The sequence below is a fragment of the Vipera ursinii genome, assembly GCF_947247035.1.
Source record: "Vipera ursinii genome assembly, chromosome: 9".
In the NCBI taxonomy this organism is placed as follows: domain Eukaryota; kingdom Metazoa; phylum Chordata; class Lepidosauria; order Squamata; family Viperidae; genus Vipera; species Vipera ursinii.
In genome coordinates, this window is record NC_139523.1 from 17010937 (window position 1) to 17024200 (window position 13264).

At 42.1% G+C, this 13264-nt stretch overlaps 1 protein-coding gene across 1 annotated transcript; it reads right to left on the reverse strand.

Annotated features, from left to right (window-relative positions):
* Window positions 1-1416: 1416 nt before the first annotated feature.
* Window positions 1417-5871, reverse strand: CTU1 (cytosolic thiouridylase subunit 1). Its single transcript, XM_083369365.1, has 2 exons — window positions 5332-5871; window positions 1417-3307 (listed from the first exon to the last, which is right to left on the reverse strand). The coding sequence occupies exons 1-2, from the start codon at window positions 5834-5836 to the stop codon at window positions 2751-2753; spliced, it is 1062 nt and encodes a 353-aa protein (XP_083225491.1). The 5' UTR covers window positions 5837-5871; the 3' UTR covers window positions 1417-2750.
* Between the last annotated feature and the right edge of the window lie 7393 nt (window positions 5872-13264).

The following is a 13264-nucleotide window of genomic DNA, read 5'->3' on the forward strand; positions in this document are numbered from 1 at the left end:
ACATAGTATTCCTGAACAAATTAAAAATATACATGTTCATTTCATAGTTCTGGAATTTATTTTTGGCAGCAAGTCTAGAAGCATATGTTAAGCCATGATATTTATTTTATTGCAGGAGGGAGGGAACATAGGATGTTTGTTAACTTGGGTGATAGCTTTAGCTTATTGTATGAATCAACTACTGAAAATCTTGTGGACAGAGGTGACCATAAATGAATTTTTTATCAAATTTGTAGGATTTTTTTTTAAAAAAATAATGCTGATAGTATCTCCATTAAGGCAGAAGAAATCATAATTATCTCAATTAAAGCCAGATTGAAGGGCTAACACTTCCTGTGTTGAGATCCTGAAGCTGATTCATGCAACGAGAGGATCTCTCTTATCAGAATCCTTTTCCTAAATGCAACAGCCTGGAGGGGGAGGCAAAGAGTGAATTTCTCCAGGTACAATTTTGCTGTGACCTTATTTATGATAATTTCCCCATTTTTTCCTACTTATGCAGATTCAACATGGTGTGTAAAATGAGAAGACAGACTCCAGGCTGATTCCAAGCTACTCTTGAAGCAATCTCTTAAACTGTGTATTCCATTCCCATATTTTTATTCTGAATCCAGGACCCCGCCCAATCAATCCACTCTTACATTCTGACTCACTAAAGTGCTTGCTTTACACCCAGGCCTTGTACTATTGGTTCAATGAAAACCAACAGGAAAATTGAAAGCTTTAGGTTCAGGATAGTGAATATAAAGAGGTATTCATTCCTTTGTTAACTATGCACTTCAAACTATAGCAGTTGGCATTACATTAAATTTCCCTTGTTGATTTGCTTGCCATGTTATCATGGAACAGTTCCTGAATGCAGTCTTGTTCCTGACCTCCACAGGAAAGGATGCTGTAGCTAACATTGGTACAGGTGTATGTCAGTCGTTTTATTGTAATCTCAGACCAATGCAGGAAACGTAATAGTAAGTGATCTGTAAACACCTATAAAATGGTCTAGCTGAAGAAACCATTAAATAAAAAATTAAAACCAAATTAAAATGCATCTGTAAAACAGCCGGACTTGGACCCGTAAGTGTACTATGCCTGGCTATAAGAGGTAAGGTAAAAGTAAAGGTTCCCCCGTACATGCGTGCTAGTCGTTTTCAACTCTAGGGGCCGGTGCTCATCTCCATTTCAAAGCCGAAGAGCCAGCGCTTGTCCGAGGACATCTCTGTGGTCATGTGGCCGGCATGACTAGACGCCAAAGGTGCACGGAGCGCTGTTACCTTCCCACCATAGTGGTCCCTATTTTTCTACTTGTATTTTTATGTGCTTTTGAACTGCTAGGTTGGCAGAAGCTGGGACGAGTAACAGGCGCTCACTCTGTTACGCGGCACTCGGGATTCAACCCGCCAAACTGCCGACTTTCTGATAGACAAGCTCAGTGTCCTAACCCACTGAGCCACTACCTAAAATTACATAAAATGTGATAGCTAGAGTTACATAATATATAGAAGGTACTTGAGCTGTCAAAATCCGATGGATTTTACACACTGCTGTGCAAAATCTGTGTGTGCTATGGTAGCCCTATAAACTTTATTGCAGTCCTTGGCCAGTGTATATATTTATACATGTATATAAACATTCTACATGGAAAAAGTAGCCATTTAGGGTTTAAAGAAGAAAAGGAAATGAATAGGAAATTTAAAATGTCATAGAAACACAATTTTATTAGATGATGCTTACGGCCTCATTCTTGTAGCAGCAAGACAAAATACGGCTACATTATGGGTGAGAGTGGTCTTTTCTGCTAAAAGTGTTTACATTTTTTACCGTCAGACTTCCTTCTCACTTAAAAATGATGGATGAGCTTTTGTATGATTATATTTATGGAAATTCTGGGAGTGAAGTCCAAAGTCTTAAAGTTGTCAAGGTTGAATACCCCTTTACTAGATATTAGTGTAAATAAAATATTGTTCACGGGGGAAAAATAGTATTTTTTAGCAAATGAAAAATAATGAGAAGAGTGACATTGTTTTAAATTTTCCTAAATATCTTCAATATCTGGCAAATAATTTTGATTTTGCAAACCTCTCAAATGGTCTTGGAGGATCCCCAGATGTCCTAAAACCACAGTCATGGTAGTTTCCTGTGGATGTCTCTTCCTAGGAATTCCTTTATAAGGGGCTGAAGTTTCAAGTAGAAATGATAGTACAACAGGATGTAATAATATTTGGTAGTTCATCTCTAAGGAGAACCTGGCCATAGGCTGAGGGTGAGAAATTAAGGTATCTAATAGCCAGGAGGAGGACAAACCTCGTTCAAATGTCTACAAAAAGCAACAAATCCATTTTCTGTGGTTTTCACTACTTCACAATCACGGAGACACAGCCTGTCAGATATGGCTACTGTTCAATAACTGCCATCCAAAATTGCAAATGGGAGAATTGTGACACCGAGCGAGCGATTGGCTGGGTATTTCTAGGTGTGCAAGATAGCCAGTAGCCAGGTGGCTCAAAAGGGAGATGCAGCAAATTCGTGACAATTTATATTCAAAGCAATTTTTTTAAGGAAGCCAAAAAAACTCTGCTATTTTAAAGACCACACAGCCGTTTGAACCTTGATAAGGACAACTGCATTTGCCAAAGTGCAGTAGAAACATACTCCCTGATCTATGCAATTAATTGTTAAGAATCTTTTTTTCAAAAAAAAATCCCATCCCACCTTAGCAAACCTAACCAGGAAATGAGGGCATTAAAAAAGGGCATTCAGAAATCTATTGTCCTTCCCATTCGGTTTGCTTTCCTTGAGTTCTCCTCTGTTTCTAAACCAGCCTCTGGCTTTTCCCCCTCCAACAAAGCCTTCTGCAGGCGGTTGGTTTTGCCAATGGCCAGCTTAGGGAGTCCCCGGTTGAGCCCTTCCAGCAGCACACAAGCTTTGCAAAGGGGCTGGCTGGAGAAGTAGCCGCACCGCCGGCAGGTGCCCTGGACGGGCAAGCGAATGTCCTTGCGGACAGCCAGACACTCCCCCGAGTGCACCAGGTCAGCCACTGAGCTGGGTCGGATAGCTTCCAAGTCTTTCAGCAGGGCACGGACGTGGCCCCGGTAGGCATTTGGGGCGTACACGCACTCGGTGCTGAAGTAGTCCAAGCCCTGGAAGTAGGCATAAAGCACAATCTCTTTTTCATAAGCGTGCTTCAGCGGCTTGCAGCGAGGCAGGGTTCCCTCGCCGCCCGTCAGGATTTCAGCGCAGCGTTGAAGCCGGCCAACGTCACCCCGCAGGAAATTCATCAGGATTGTCTCGGCCACGTCATCGGCATTATGGCCTAGGAAGCAAAGAGAAGTGAGACAGGGTGGGTGAAATGGACCAAAAGGCTTTTGGGTTTTCTTTTACAGGAGTCAGCTGGAAACTCAACCCTCTTCCTCTGAAGCTGCCAGAAAGTTGGTCTGGGTTTACTAGCAAATCCTTGACGGATCAATAATACACACGGGAGCAGTAATTTTAGCAACTCAAAGACTTTTAGAAGATTTTCAAAATTAAGGCGCAACACTGAGAAAGAAGGAACTCCAAGTCTTTTAATAAGCAAGCTCGGCATGGTTCTGAAGCTGAAAATAAAATAAAAATCCTGACTCTACAAGTGCTCGGCATCACACTTTGTTCACTGAGATACAATTGGTCAGGCTCACAAACTCCTCAGCTAGACATCAAGGTCCATTCGCATAATATGCTCAATCCAAACCAAACTAGATACTTTACTACAGTATTTCTCAACCTCAGCTTTTCTAAGGTGGGTGGACTTCAACTCCCAAAATTCCTCAGCCAGCAGGCCTGCTAGGGAATTCTGGGAGTTGAAATCCACACATCCTAAAATTGCTGAGCTTAAGAAACACTGCCCTACTACTCAATGTGATGTCTGTACTTATCCATCATGCTAACAAAGTTAATGTTCCCCATTATTCCAAAAGCTTTAGGACATTACTACGTTTTAAAGGAGTTAATCTTATAATTACAAACAACATACTAACCCCCATTTGTTTAACTATGATTTAATAAATCATAAATGGCTGGGCTCACACAATGAAGTAAGCCCAAAGTAAACTCATATCACAATATAGTTAGCACATTGTCCAAACCCAGCATTACATCTACTAATTGAAGCAACCCCGGTGCCTTCCAGATGTTCTGAATACAGCTCCCACAATCCCCGCCATTGGCCATTTTGGCTGCAGCTTATGGGGGTTGAAGTATGAAACATATGCACGTATTGCATTCTCTTACTTGGGAGCAGTAAAACCAAGAGGGACGGTTTGTTGCTGGAACTTTGTACTTTGATATGGCCCAAGGGCTAATCAATAAAGTTGTTGTTGTTATGTTAAAACCAAGAGGACTTACTTCTGTTGAAAAGTAAGCAGAAACTCAAAACGGGTTGAACATTGGCACCCTTCCCTAAAATCTCGGCGGCCTTTCCAATAACCAGATAGGTGGAGTCCTTGGTCATTTGCTTGCAGACATTTCATTACCCAACTAGGGAACAAGATCAGTGCGCCTAGTTCAGGGGTAGGTAACCTTGGCTCTTTTATGACTCACGGACTTCAACTCCCAGAATTCTGGGAGTTGAAGTCTACCAGTCATAAAAGAGCCAAGGTTGCCAACCCCTGGCCTAGTTCAATAATGAAGCTGCTGCAAGTAAATTACAGCCCTCAAAGAGCACGAAGGACTCCACAGTTCAACATACGAGTTACATATATTCTGTTCTATTGAATCAAACATACCAGTAATCAATTTATGAATTGCATCGTCCGATTGGTGAACGGGCTGGTCTTTTCTCTCCCTCTCCCCACCCCCACCCCGGCGTTCTGCACACGCTCCAAGACAGGGGTCTTCAAACTCGGCCTTTTTATGACTCATGGACTTCAACTCCCAGAATTCCTCAGCCAGGCATGCTGGCTGAGGAATTCTGGGAGTTGAAGTCCATGAGTCATAAAAGGGCCGAGTTTGAAGACTCCTGCTCCAAGACATACTGATTTATACAGGCATTTCGCACCCTTTCCACCATCCCATCCCCGGGCGCAGCCTGCCTATCTATCTATCTATCTATCTATCTATCTATCTATCTATCTATCTAATCAATCTATCTATCTATCTATCTATCTATCTATCTATCTATCTATCTATCTATCTATCTATCTATCTATCTATCTATCTATCTATCTATCTATCTATCTATTCTATCTATCTATCTATTATTGATTGATTGATGGGATTTATATCCCGCCCTATCTCCCGAAGGACTCAGGGCGACTAACAACAAAACACATAATAAGTACAGAAATTAAGATAAAAATTTACCTGTGGCGATCTTGTCCGCCCCTAACAAGACGGCGCCCCGGTCCAGCGCCTGCCTCCGGAAGACGCCGCAGAAGGTGCAATTGTTCCTGGAGCCGGTGTGCTGGACGATGCGGTCCATGCTCCAGCCGTAAAGCTCCTGGTAGGAGACCACGTGCAGGGGCAGGCCCAGGCGGCCCCGGTTGCGCTGGACGGCGGCTAGCGAGTCGTCCCGGTAGCCCGCGATGCCCTCGTCCACGGAGAGCAGCAAGAGGCGCAGGCCGTAGCCGTGGCGCTCGTTCAGCAGGCGCAGCACGTGCGCCAGCACCGTGGAATCCTTCCCGCCCGACGCCCCGATGGCCACCGTCTCGCCCGGCTGGAAAAGCCGCGCCGTCACGACGGTGTCGTGCACCTCCGCCTCGAAGGCGGCCGCGAAGCAGCTCCGGCACAGCGCTTGGCCGGTCTTGGGGCGCCGGAGTGCGGCGCGCTGAGTCCCGCAGCTCGCGCAAAGCACGGGCGCCGGCGGCATCCCGCAAGCCGGGAGAATGGCTCCGGCCGCCCCAGCTGGTGACGCCCGCGAGGCAGGAAGGACTACGATTCCCGGCATGCTCCGCTTTGGCTCGGTGCCCTTTCCTTTCGCGGCACCCGAGCTGCGCGGCGCTCGGCGCTGAGTTCCGCACGCCGCACAGCGTTGGGTGGCTGAATTGTTGCGCCGTCCCGGCTGCTGCCGTTCGTGCAGCATGATTGTGGGGGGCTGGCCTCGTGGCTGGCAAGCCGGGTCGCTGTGGGGTTGTTGTTTTTCTCATAAACCAGGGATAAATCGATCGGGGTTTAGTGGAATGGTAAACCGAGCACTACCTGCCTCCTAGGAACCGCTGGTCCATTAGAGCAGCGTTTCCCAACCTTAGGAACTTGAAGATGCGTGGACTTCAACTCCCAGAATTCCCCAGCCAGCTATGCTGGCTGGGGAATTCTGGGAGTTGAAGTCCACGCATCTTCAAGTTCCTAAGGTTGGGAAACGCTGCATTAGAGTAGGTTAATTAAAGTGTAGTTCGAGGTGTAAAGTTAATATAAGAACCAGTTTGGTGTAGCAGCTAAAAGGCATCGGGTTTACGTTTACGTTTTATTTAATTTGTATACCGCCCTTCTCCCTAGGGACTCAGGGCGGTTCACAGGGCATATAAATAACAATACAATACAATACAAAAGTTAAAAAAAAGATGAAATCAGTGCCCAGTTAAAAACAATAATACTATTCTAAAACAACAATTTAAAACCCAACTCCCCCGTCAGGCCAGACCAGCTAATTCAAATAAATGGGTCTTCAGGCCACGACGGAAAGTTCGGAGGTCTGATGCCATCCGGAGCTCCACCGGCAGTTGGTTATAAACCAGGAGGCTGTGAGTTCTAAAACTGCCTTAGGCATAAAGCCAGCTGGGTAACTTTGGACCAGGCACCCTGTCTCGGTCCTAGGAAGGCAAGAGCAAACCACTTCTTTGCTTATTATCACCGGTGTAAGTGTAGACGCTGTGGGAGCTGCCTCTGCGGAGCGCTGACCGTCCCCGCTGCTGCCTGGAGCCGGAGGATCCCCCACCCCTTTTGCATCCCAAACGGCTACTATATACTACTGACTATTATTGCCACGACTGTCCTGGGATGCTAAGTCCCGTCGTGCACTGACTGCTATGGTTGGGGGCTGGTCATCACTCCCCGTGAGCTCCCACCAAATGGACGTTGTTGCCAACGTTTGGGAGCGAGACCGAAGGGGGAGGGGGTAGGGAGCCCTGGGCTTTGGTGGCCCTTGAGGGGGTAACGCTACACATCATTTAAAAACATGGTTAGGAACATAATAAAAAAACAAGACAATATTACAAGAGTTGACAGGAGCTCCGTAAACAATAACCCCAGACCAGGAAACAGTCTTAAAAGATTTCTGAAGCACATGGGACTCTGTTTTTTTGGAAAACTGCACCCTGAAAACAGCTCATTCAGCTACTTGTGGTGGCTTCTGCAATAATTATGGTAGAGTTATGACTTTTGTTCTTAAAAGCAAATTGTAAAATGCTTCTAATTTCCTCCCTAGTGATTTCTGGACTCTCACAGCACTGCTTAACTACAGTATTGTCGTGATTTAACAGTAAGGAAGACAAGGATCATCAAAAGGAAAAGTGTCAGTTTGGTCTAGTAGTTAAGGCACCAGGCTAGAAGCTAGGAGACTGTGAGTTCTAGTCCCGCCTTAAGGATGAAAGCCGGCTGTCAATTTCTTTCAGCCCAATTCACCTTGCAGGATTGTTATTGTGGGGAAAAATAGGATGAAGGAATATTAAGATACATTTGCCCACCTTGAATTATTGGTTAAAATGAAAGCTAGATAAGTATAAATAAAATAAACTGAGTGATAACATTAGATTCTGAATCTCAGCCAAAATCTCTTGCCCACTGAATGTTTCATTCGGATGAAGAGTAAGACACTGCCACTAGGGGGCAACGTCATCTTAAGCATCTTCTGGAGCATGGACCACTTTTCAGAAGATCCTAGGTCCTCTTAACCTTTCCTGAACACTGCATGACTCTGATGACCCAACAACATATTGGGTGATAGTGGGCAAGTTCCAGGGACCCCTGTGACACCCTATGTTATGCTCTATTTTGCACTCAACAACTTGCCCAGTCATGGTTCAGCTTCGCCTAACTTATAGAAATGCATTATGTATGAAAGTTAGAAGGGCTCTGCTCCAAAAGCTGCTTCCTGTTATTTTTCCATCATTCTTTGCCTGGGATGAAAAGAATTTAATTTCCTGTCTTCTCTGCAACTGCATTCCGGAAGAGGCCCAGGGAGAAAGTTTTTGATCAAAATAACTTTTCTATTTTTTTCAAGTACTATGGTATTGGAAAAGGAGAGCTATAGATCAGAGCAAAGATAATTTTTAAAATATAGTTTATTCAATTTCTGGAAAAGTTAAAATATAATAAAACAAGGAAACAGAATTAATAAGGAATAAATGGGAGGGGGAAAATACAAAGGGATAAGAAAAAAAGTAGAAAAAAGGTAACTTCCAACTTTCTTCAAAACAGTTACCGATATAAAACAATCTTTTGATTTAAAATTCAGTATTGTACAGTATTTCTATAATCAAACAATTCTAATCATCAGATCCCAAAATTAATATAGAATTTTTTTCGGTGTCGAGCAAAAAGTCCAAAAACGGTTTCCATGTAGAAACAAAGCTAGAGAAAATAATTAAGATGGTTAATTTCATTAAGATAGTTAACATTGCAGCCTCAACTTTTTACTTTTACATACTAATATATACTAACCATTTCAACAAGTTTATCTAATCAGCCAAAAACCAAAGTCAAGCTTCATTTTTTTCCATCTCAAGTACAAAGTTGCCAAGCAGAAACAAAATTGGATGTGTTCTTGTCTTTGATTAAAGCAGTCAATTTAACTATCTCTGCTGATTCCATCAGTTTTTCATCCATTGTGGGAATTAAAATATCTTTCCATTTTTGTGCATAAAGCATTCTTGCTGCTGACAACATATAGATATGATATTGCTTAACTAACGCTCCTGGCATTAGCCATGTTTGCCTGGTGTTTCAGTTCAGGATAATCTGGTGGACAATAGATCCTTGTTGGTAAAACATGAGCATTTCCCTCTCTCCGATGTTCTGCAATAGTCAGCATTGTACAGAAGGTGTCACATGAACATAACTCTCATATATATATATATATATATATATATATATATATATATATATATATATATATATATAATGTTTAAGTATTTGTCAAGGCTTTTTGAGTGGACCTTGCTAATTAACTCTTTCATTCCTGTTTTGGCCCGACTCAGGGCTTATCCACAGGACATAGTCAACTTATGACAGCTCATTATTTGTGCAAATTATTCAAATTGCTAATAAAGAATTTGGGAGGCTAAGATGATCATTTTGAACTCTTTATGTTCTCATCAGTTAGTCATACCCTTTATCTGAGATTCGAACCTGGGCTGATTATATATATATATATATATAGCATATTTCCTGTTTTTATTTTATCAATTTTAAAATTTAAAATGACAGGTACTGCAAGTACCCTCCAAATTTGGCATAAGTCTGTTAAGTGTTTGTACAGTCCCTTAAGTAAAATAAAATTTTGATTCTAATCTTTCCTTATACTGATTTCTTATTCCATTTCCTCTGGGTTTCTGGCCTGGGAAATATGTCTCATATTCTAACTTCAGGAGAGCTTTTCACCTCTAACAATCATTGTGCTTTAGATACTTCAGGAAAAGTTCCCGTGGCTTTGACTCTGAATGAAGGAAACAACAACAACAACAAAATTGTTTTCCAGAGCTTCCGCAGAATTTGGGAAAGGATGCATTCTGGGGAATCTTAAAAAGGAAATCTATTCTTTAAGCATCGTACATAAGCATAATAACCCTGCCACTGCAGATAGTCCTCAACTTATGACCAGTTGACCCCTAAGCAAGGCAGTTGTTAAGTGAATCACTTAACAACCTTTCTTGCCGCAGTTGTAACACGTTTGTTAAGTAAACCTCGCTTCCCTATTGACTTTACTTGTCAGAAGTTCCCAAAAGGTGATCACATAATCCCGGGACATTTCAACCAACATTAAGTATGAACCAGTTGCCAAGCATCCAAATTTTGATCAGATAACCATGGGGATGCTGCAATGGTCATAAGTATGAAAAATGTTCCTAAGTCACTTTTTTAGTGCTGTTGCAACTTTGAATGGTCATTAAATGAATGGTTGTAAATTGAGGTCTACCTATACCTGGGGACTAAAACATACGAAGAACAGCTGCAGGGTTTGGCTAGCTAGCCGCTAGACTAAAGAAAAGAAGAAACGGGGGCGACATGATAGCAGTATTCCAGTATTTGAGAGGCTGCCACAAAGAAGAGGGGGTCAAATTATTCTCCAAAGCACCAGAGGGCAGGACAAGAAACAATGGAAGGAAACTGATCAGAGAGAGAAGCAACCTGGAATTAAGGAGAAACTTCCTAACAGCTTGCCTCCAGAAACTGTGGACTCTCCATCCCTGGAGATTTTTAAGAATAGTAGCCTATTCTTAGTCATTTGTCTGAGATGGTATAGGTTCTCCTGCTTAAGCAGGGGGCTGGACTAGAAGACCTCCAAGATCCCTTCCAGCTCTATTCTGTTCTGTTCTAAAATATACACCCTTTAAAATTCTTCAAATTCTCTTTTCCAGTTCCGGAAGGCAGTTATGAACATACTATCCCAAACCTATGCAGTCCTTAAGAATATCTGAGAATTAAAAGCTCTGAGGTCCTCTGATGGAAGAGTTATGTAGCAGAAATTCAACAGACAACACTGGGCTAAATTAACAACCGTCCAACCAGGGAACAATCACTATCTTGGCTTATTCAAGGTTCCTATATCTCAGTATCTGATATGCTCTTTCTTAATACAGCATTTTCCCCCAAATGATTTCACGAGTTTTGTTGTCACTAATGCTGTGGGTTTGTTTTAGTTCATTAGTTCATTATACTGAGCTACATGCCTTCCAGATCAGCAGTTTTGTGGCAATGTTCTTAAAAGTTGTACACCTAGTTTCGCAACATTCCTTTGATCACATGATGATGGGAAGTCTTGATATAATGCTTTTATTTTCCTTCTTTCAAGGTGAGGTTGAGTTTTTTGGCATAGATGAAGGAGGACAGTATGATTTCTAGCACCTATAATAAACTGAACTATATCTTAGAATTCAAAATACAATTTGAGGGTTTTATTTAGTTATTAAATTTTTATGCCACCCATCTCTCCTTTAAGGTGACTCTGGGTAACTTACAGATAAAAGATAAAATGAAAAATAATTACCATAGTAAAACTATGCAAATTACAATTTTACAACTATGAAGTATGCACTTTGCAGCATATCTTGATATGTTTAACCTGATCAGCTACAAATCTGTGATTTGCTACCTTAACATTGGTTAGTTCTGTGCTTGGTTATTCTGCAAGCGGGTTAAATGTGTTATGTGAATTCAGCCCTATTGCTTTGAATGCTGTGTGCAATCTCTCATGCTTCTTATGGTTGATATGGCTCATCTGGAATTATAGTAGTGGAAAAAGTGACCTTAAGTGACTCAACTTCAAGGTAATCCCGGATCTCTAATTAAACATTAAATAGTGCAGAAAGGAACATTCCAGTTTAATCAAGTCCATTGTCAAGTTTCACCTCACCTTTTATGGTGCAAACATAAAAATGTTTACACAGAAATAAATCTTGGTAATATCGAAGACTGTTTGCACCAATCCAACTGTTAAAAGTACAAATTAGGTTTTATAAAGGTTTGCCTTGTCACATCCTGATCACACGTCACTTGAAGCAAAATAAAATAAAATAAAATAAATATTTCCTGTTTATATTTGAGCACTTTCTAGGCTATAATAACTTCTCAGGATCTACCGGGGGAGGCACCCACACCCAAGTTTGTGTGTGAATAATACATTTTGTACTACAAGTGTGTGCTCTGCCCCTGAAAAAAAAATCTTTCTTCAAACTTGAACCACTAGAAAATTCAAACATTCAAACAAACCATTTGATGGGCTCCATATCCACCTGGGATCAGTGGCGTGATTCAAATATGTGAACAACCGGTTCTCTGTGTGGATGCCACTTCCGGAAGTCCATTCTGGGCCTGGGCAACAAAAAATTAGCTACCGGTTCTGTCGAAGTGGTGCGAATTGGCTGAATCCCACCACTGCCTGGGATCCCCCAGGCCTGCTGGCAAAACCATGTCTTCATGACCTTTTGGAAGACCAGCAATGTAGAGGCCAATCTTATCTCCACAGGGTTGATGTTCCACAGGGAGGGAGCCATGACAGAAAAGGTGCTTCTTCTTGCTCCCACTAGATCAGAGGTGGGGAACCATGGCCCCCTTATGGCTTGTGGACTTCAAGTCCCAGAATTCTTGAGCCAGTAAGATGGACTAGACTAGACGGAGAGACCCATAACATACCTTGTCTCCCTAATTTGGTAGGTTGAGTTTTAATGAAGCTTAAGGCAGTTTGGTGAAATGGTGAAGGTGCTGGCCCAGAAACTAGGAGATAATGAGTTCTAGGTCCCCCTCCCCCAGAGAAATAATGGGATTAACTAAATAAAATGATTCTGCATTCAATGTGCCATCTTAAATGACCTCTTAAGGTGTTCTGGGGGCTTCTGTCACTCCCCATTCCAAGTGATCTTTGTGGGCAAACTTGGCTTCAGCAAAAAAAGTAGGAAGCATCTGTTATTCAGATCCAAAGCCAAACCGATAGCAAGAGTCATTTTTCTGCTGTGGCATCTGCCGATAGTTAAGAAACCAAAAGGCAAAAGATGTTGATATCTTGGGAAATGTTATGCATTGATTGTTTAGTTTAATAAGTGGGTTAGAATTGGGATAAGCTCTCTTTCTCAAACAAATAAAGATTAAATGAAAGTCAGCTGTGTGACTTTGGGCCAGTCCCTTTCTCTCAGCCCTGCCCAACGCACAGGATTTTTGTTGTGGGAAAAAATAGGAAGAGGAAGGCATATTAGGTATGTTTGCCACCTTGTGTTATTTATAAAAAGTAATAAAAGTGGGATAAAAATAAATTCAGAAGCAGCCAATGAATTCCCCTAACATTTGAAGCAATTTACCTACAATTATCCATTTCTTACATTCCCAGTGTGTATAGTTGCAGTGTCCCAGGGTTACGTGATCACCTTCTGTGACCTGACAAGCAAAGTCAATAGGGAAGCCAAATTCATCGTAAAATGGGGCAAAATTCACTTAACAAATGTCTCACTGGACAACAGAAATTTTGGGCTCAACTGTGTTCATAAGTGGAGGACTACCTGTATTGCTTTTCCTTTAGATCGGTGTAAAAAATTTCCAGCTGGTGCAGAAACTGCTTTGATTAATATTGGAATCTTGAGAGCCCCCAACT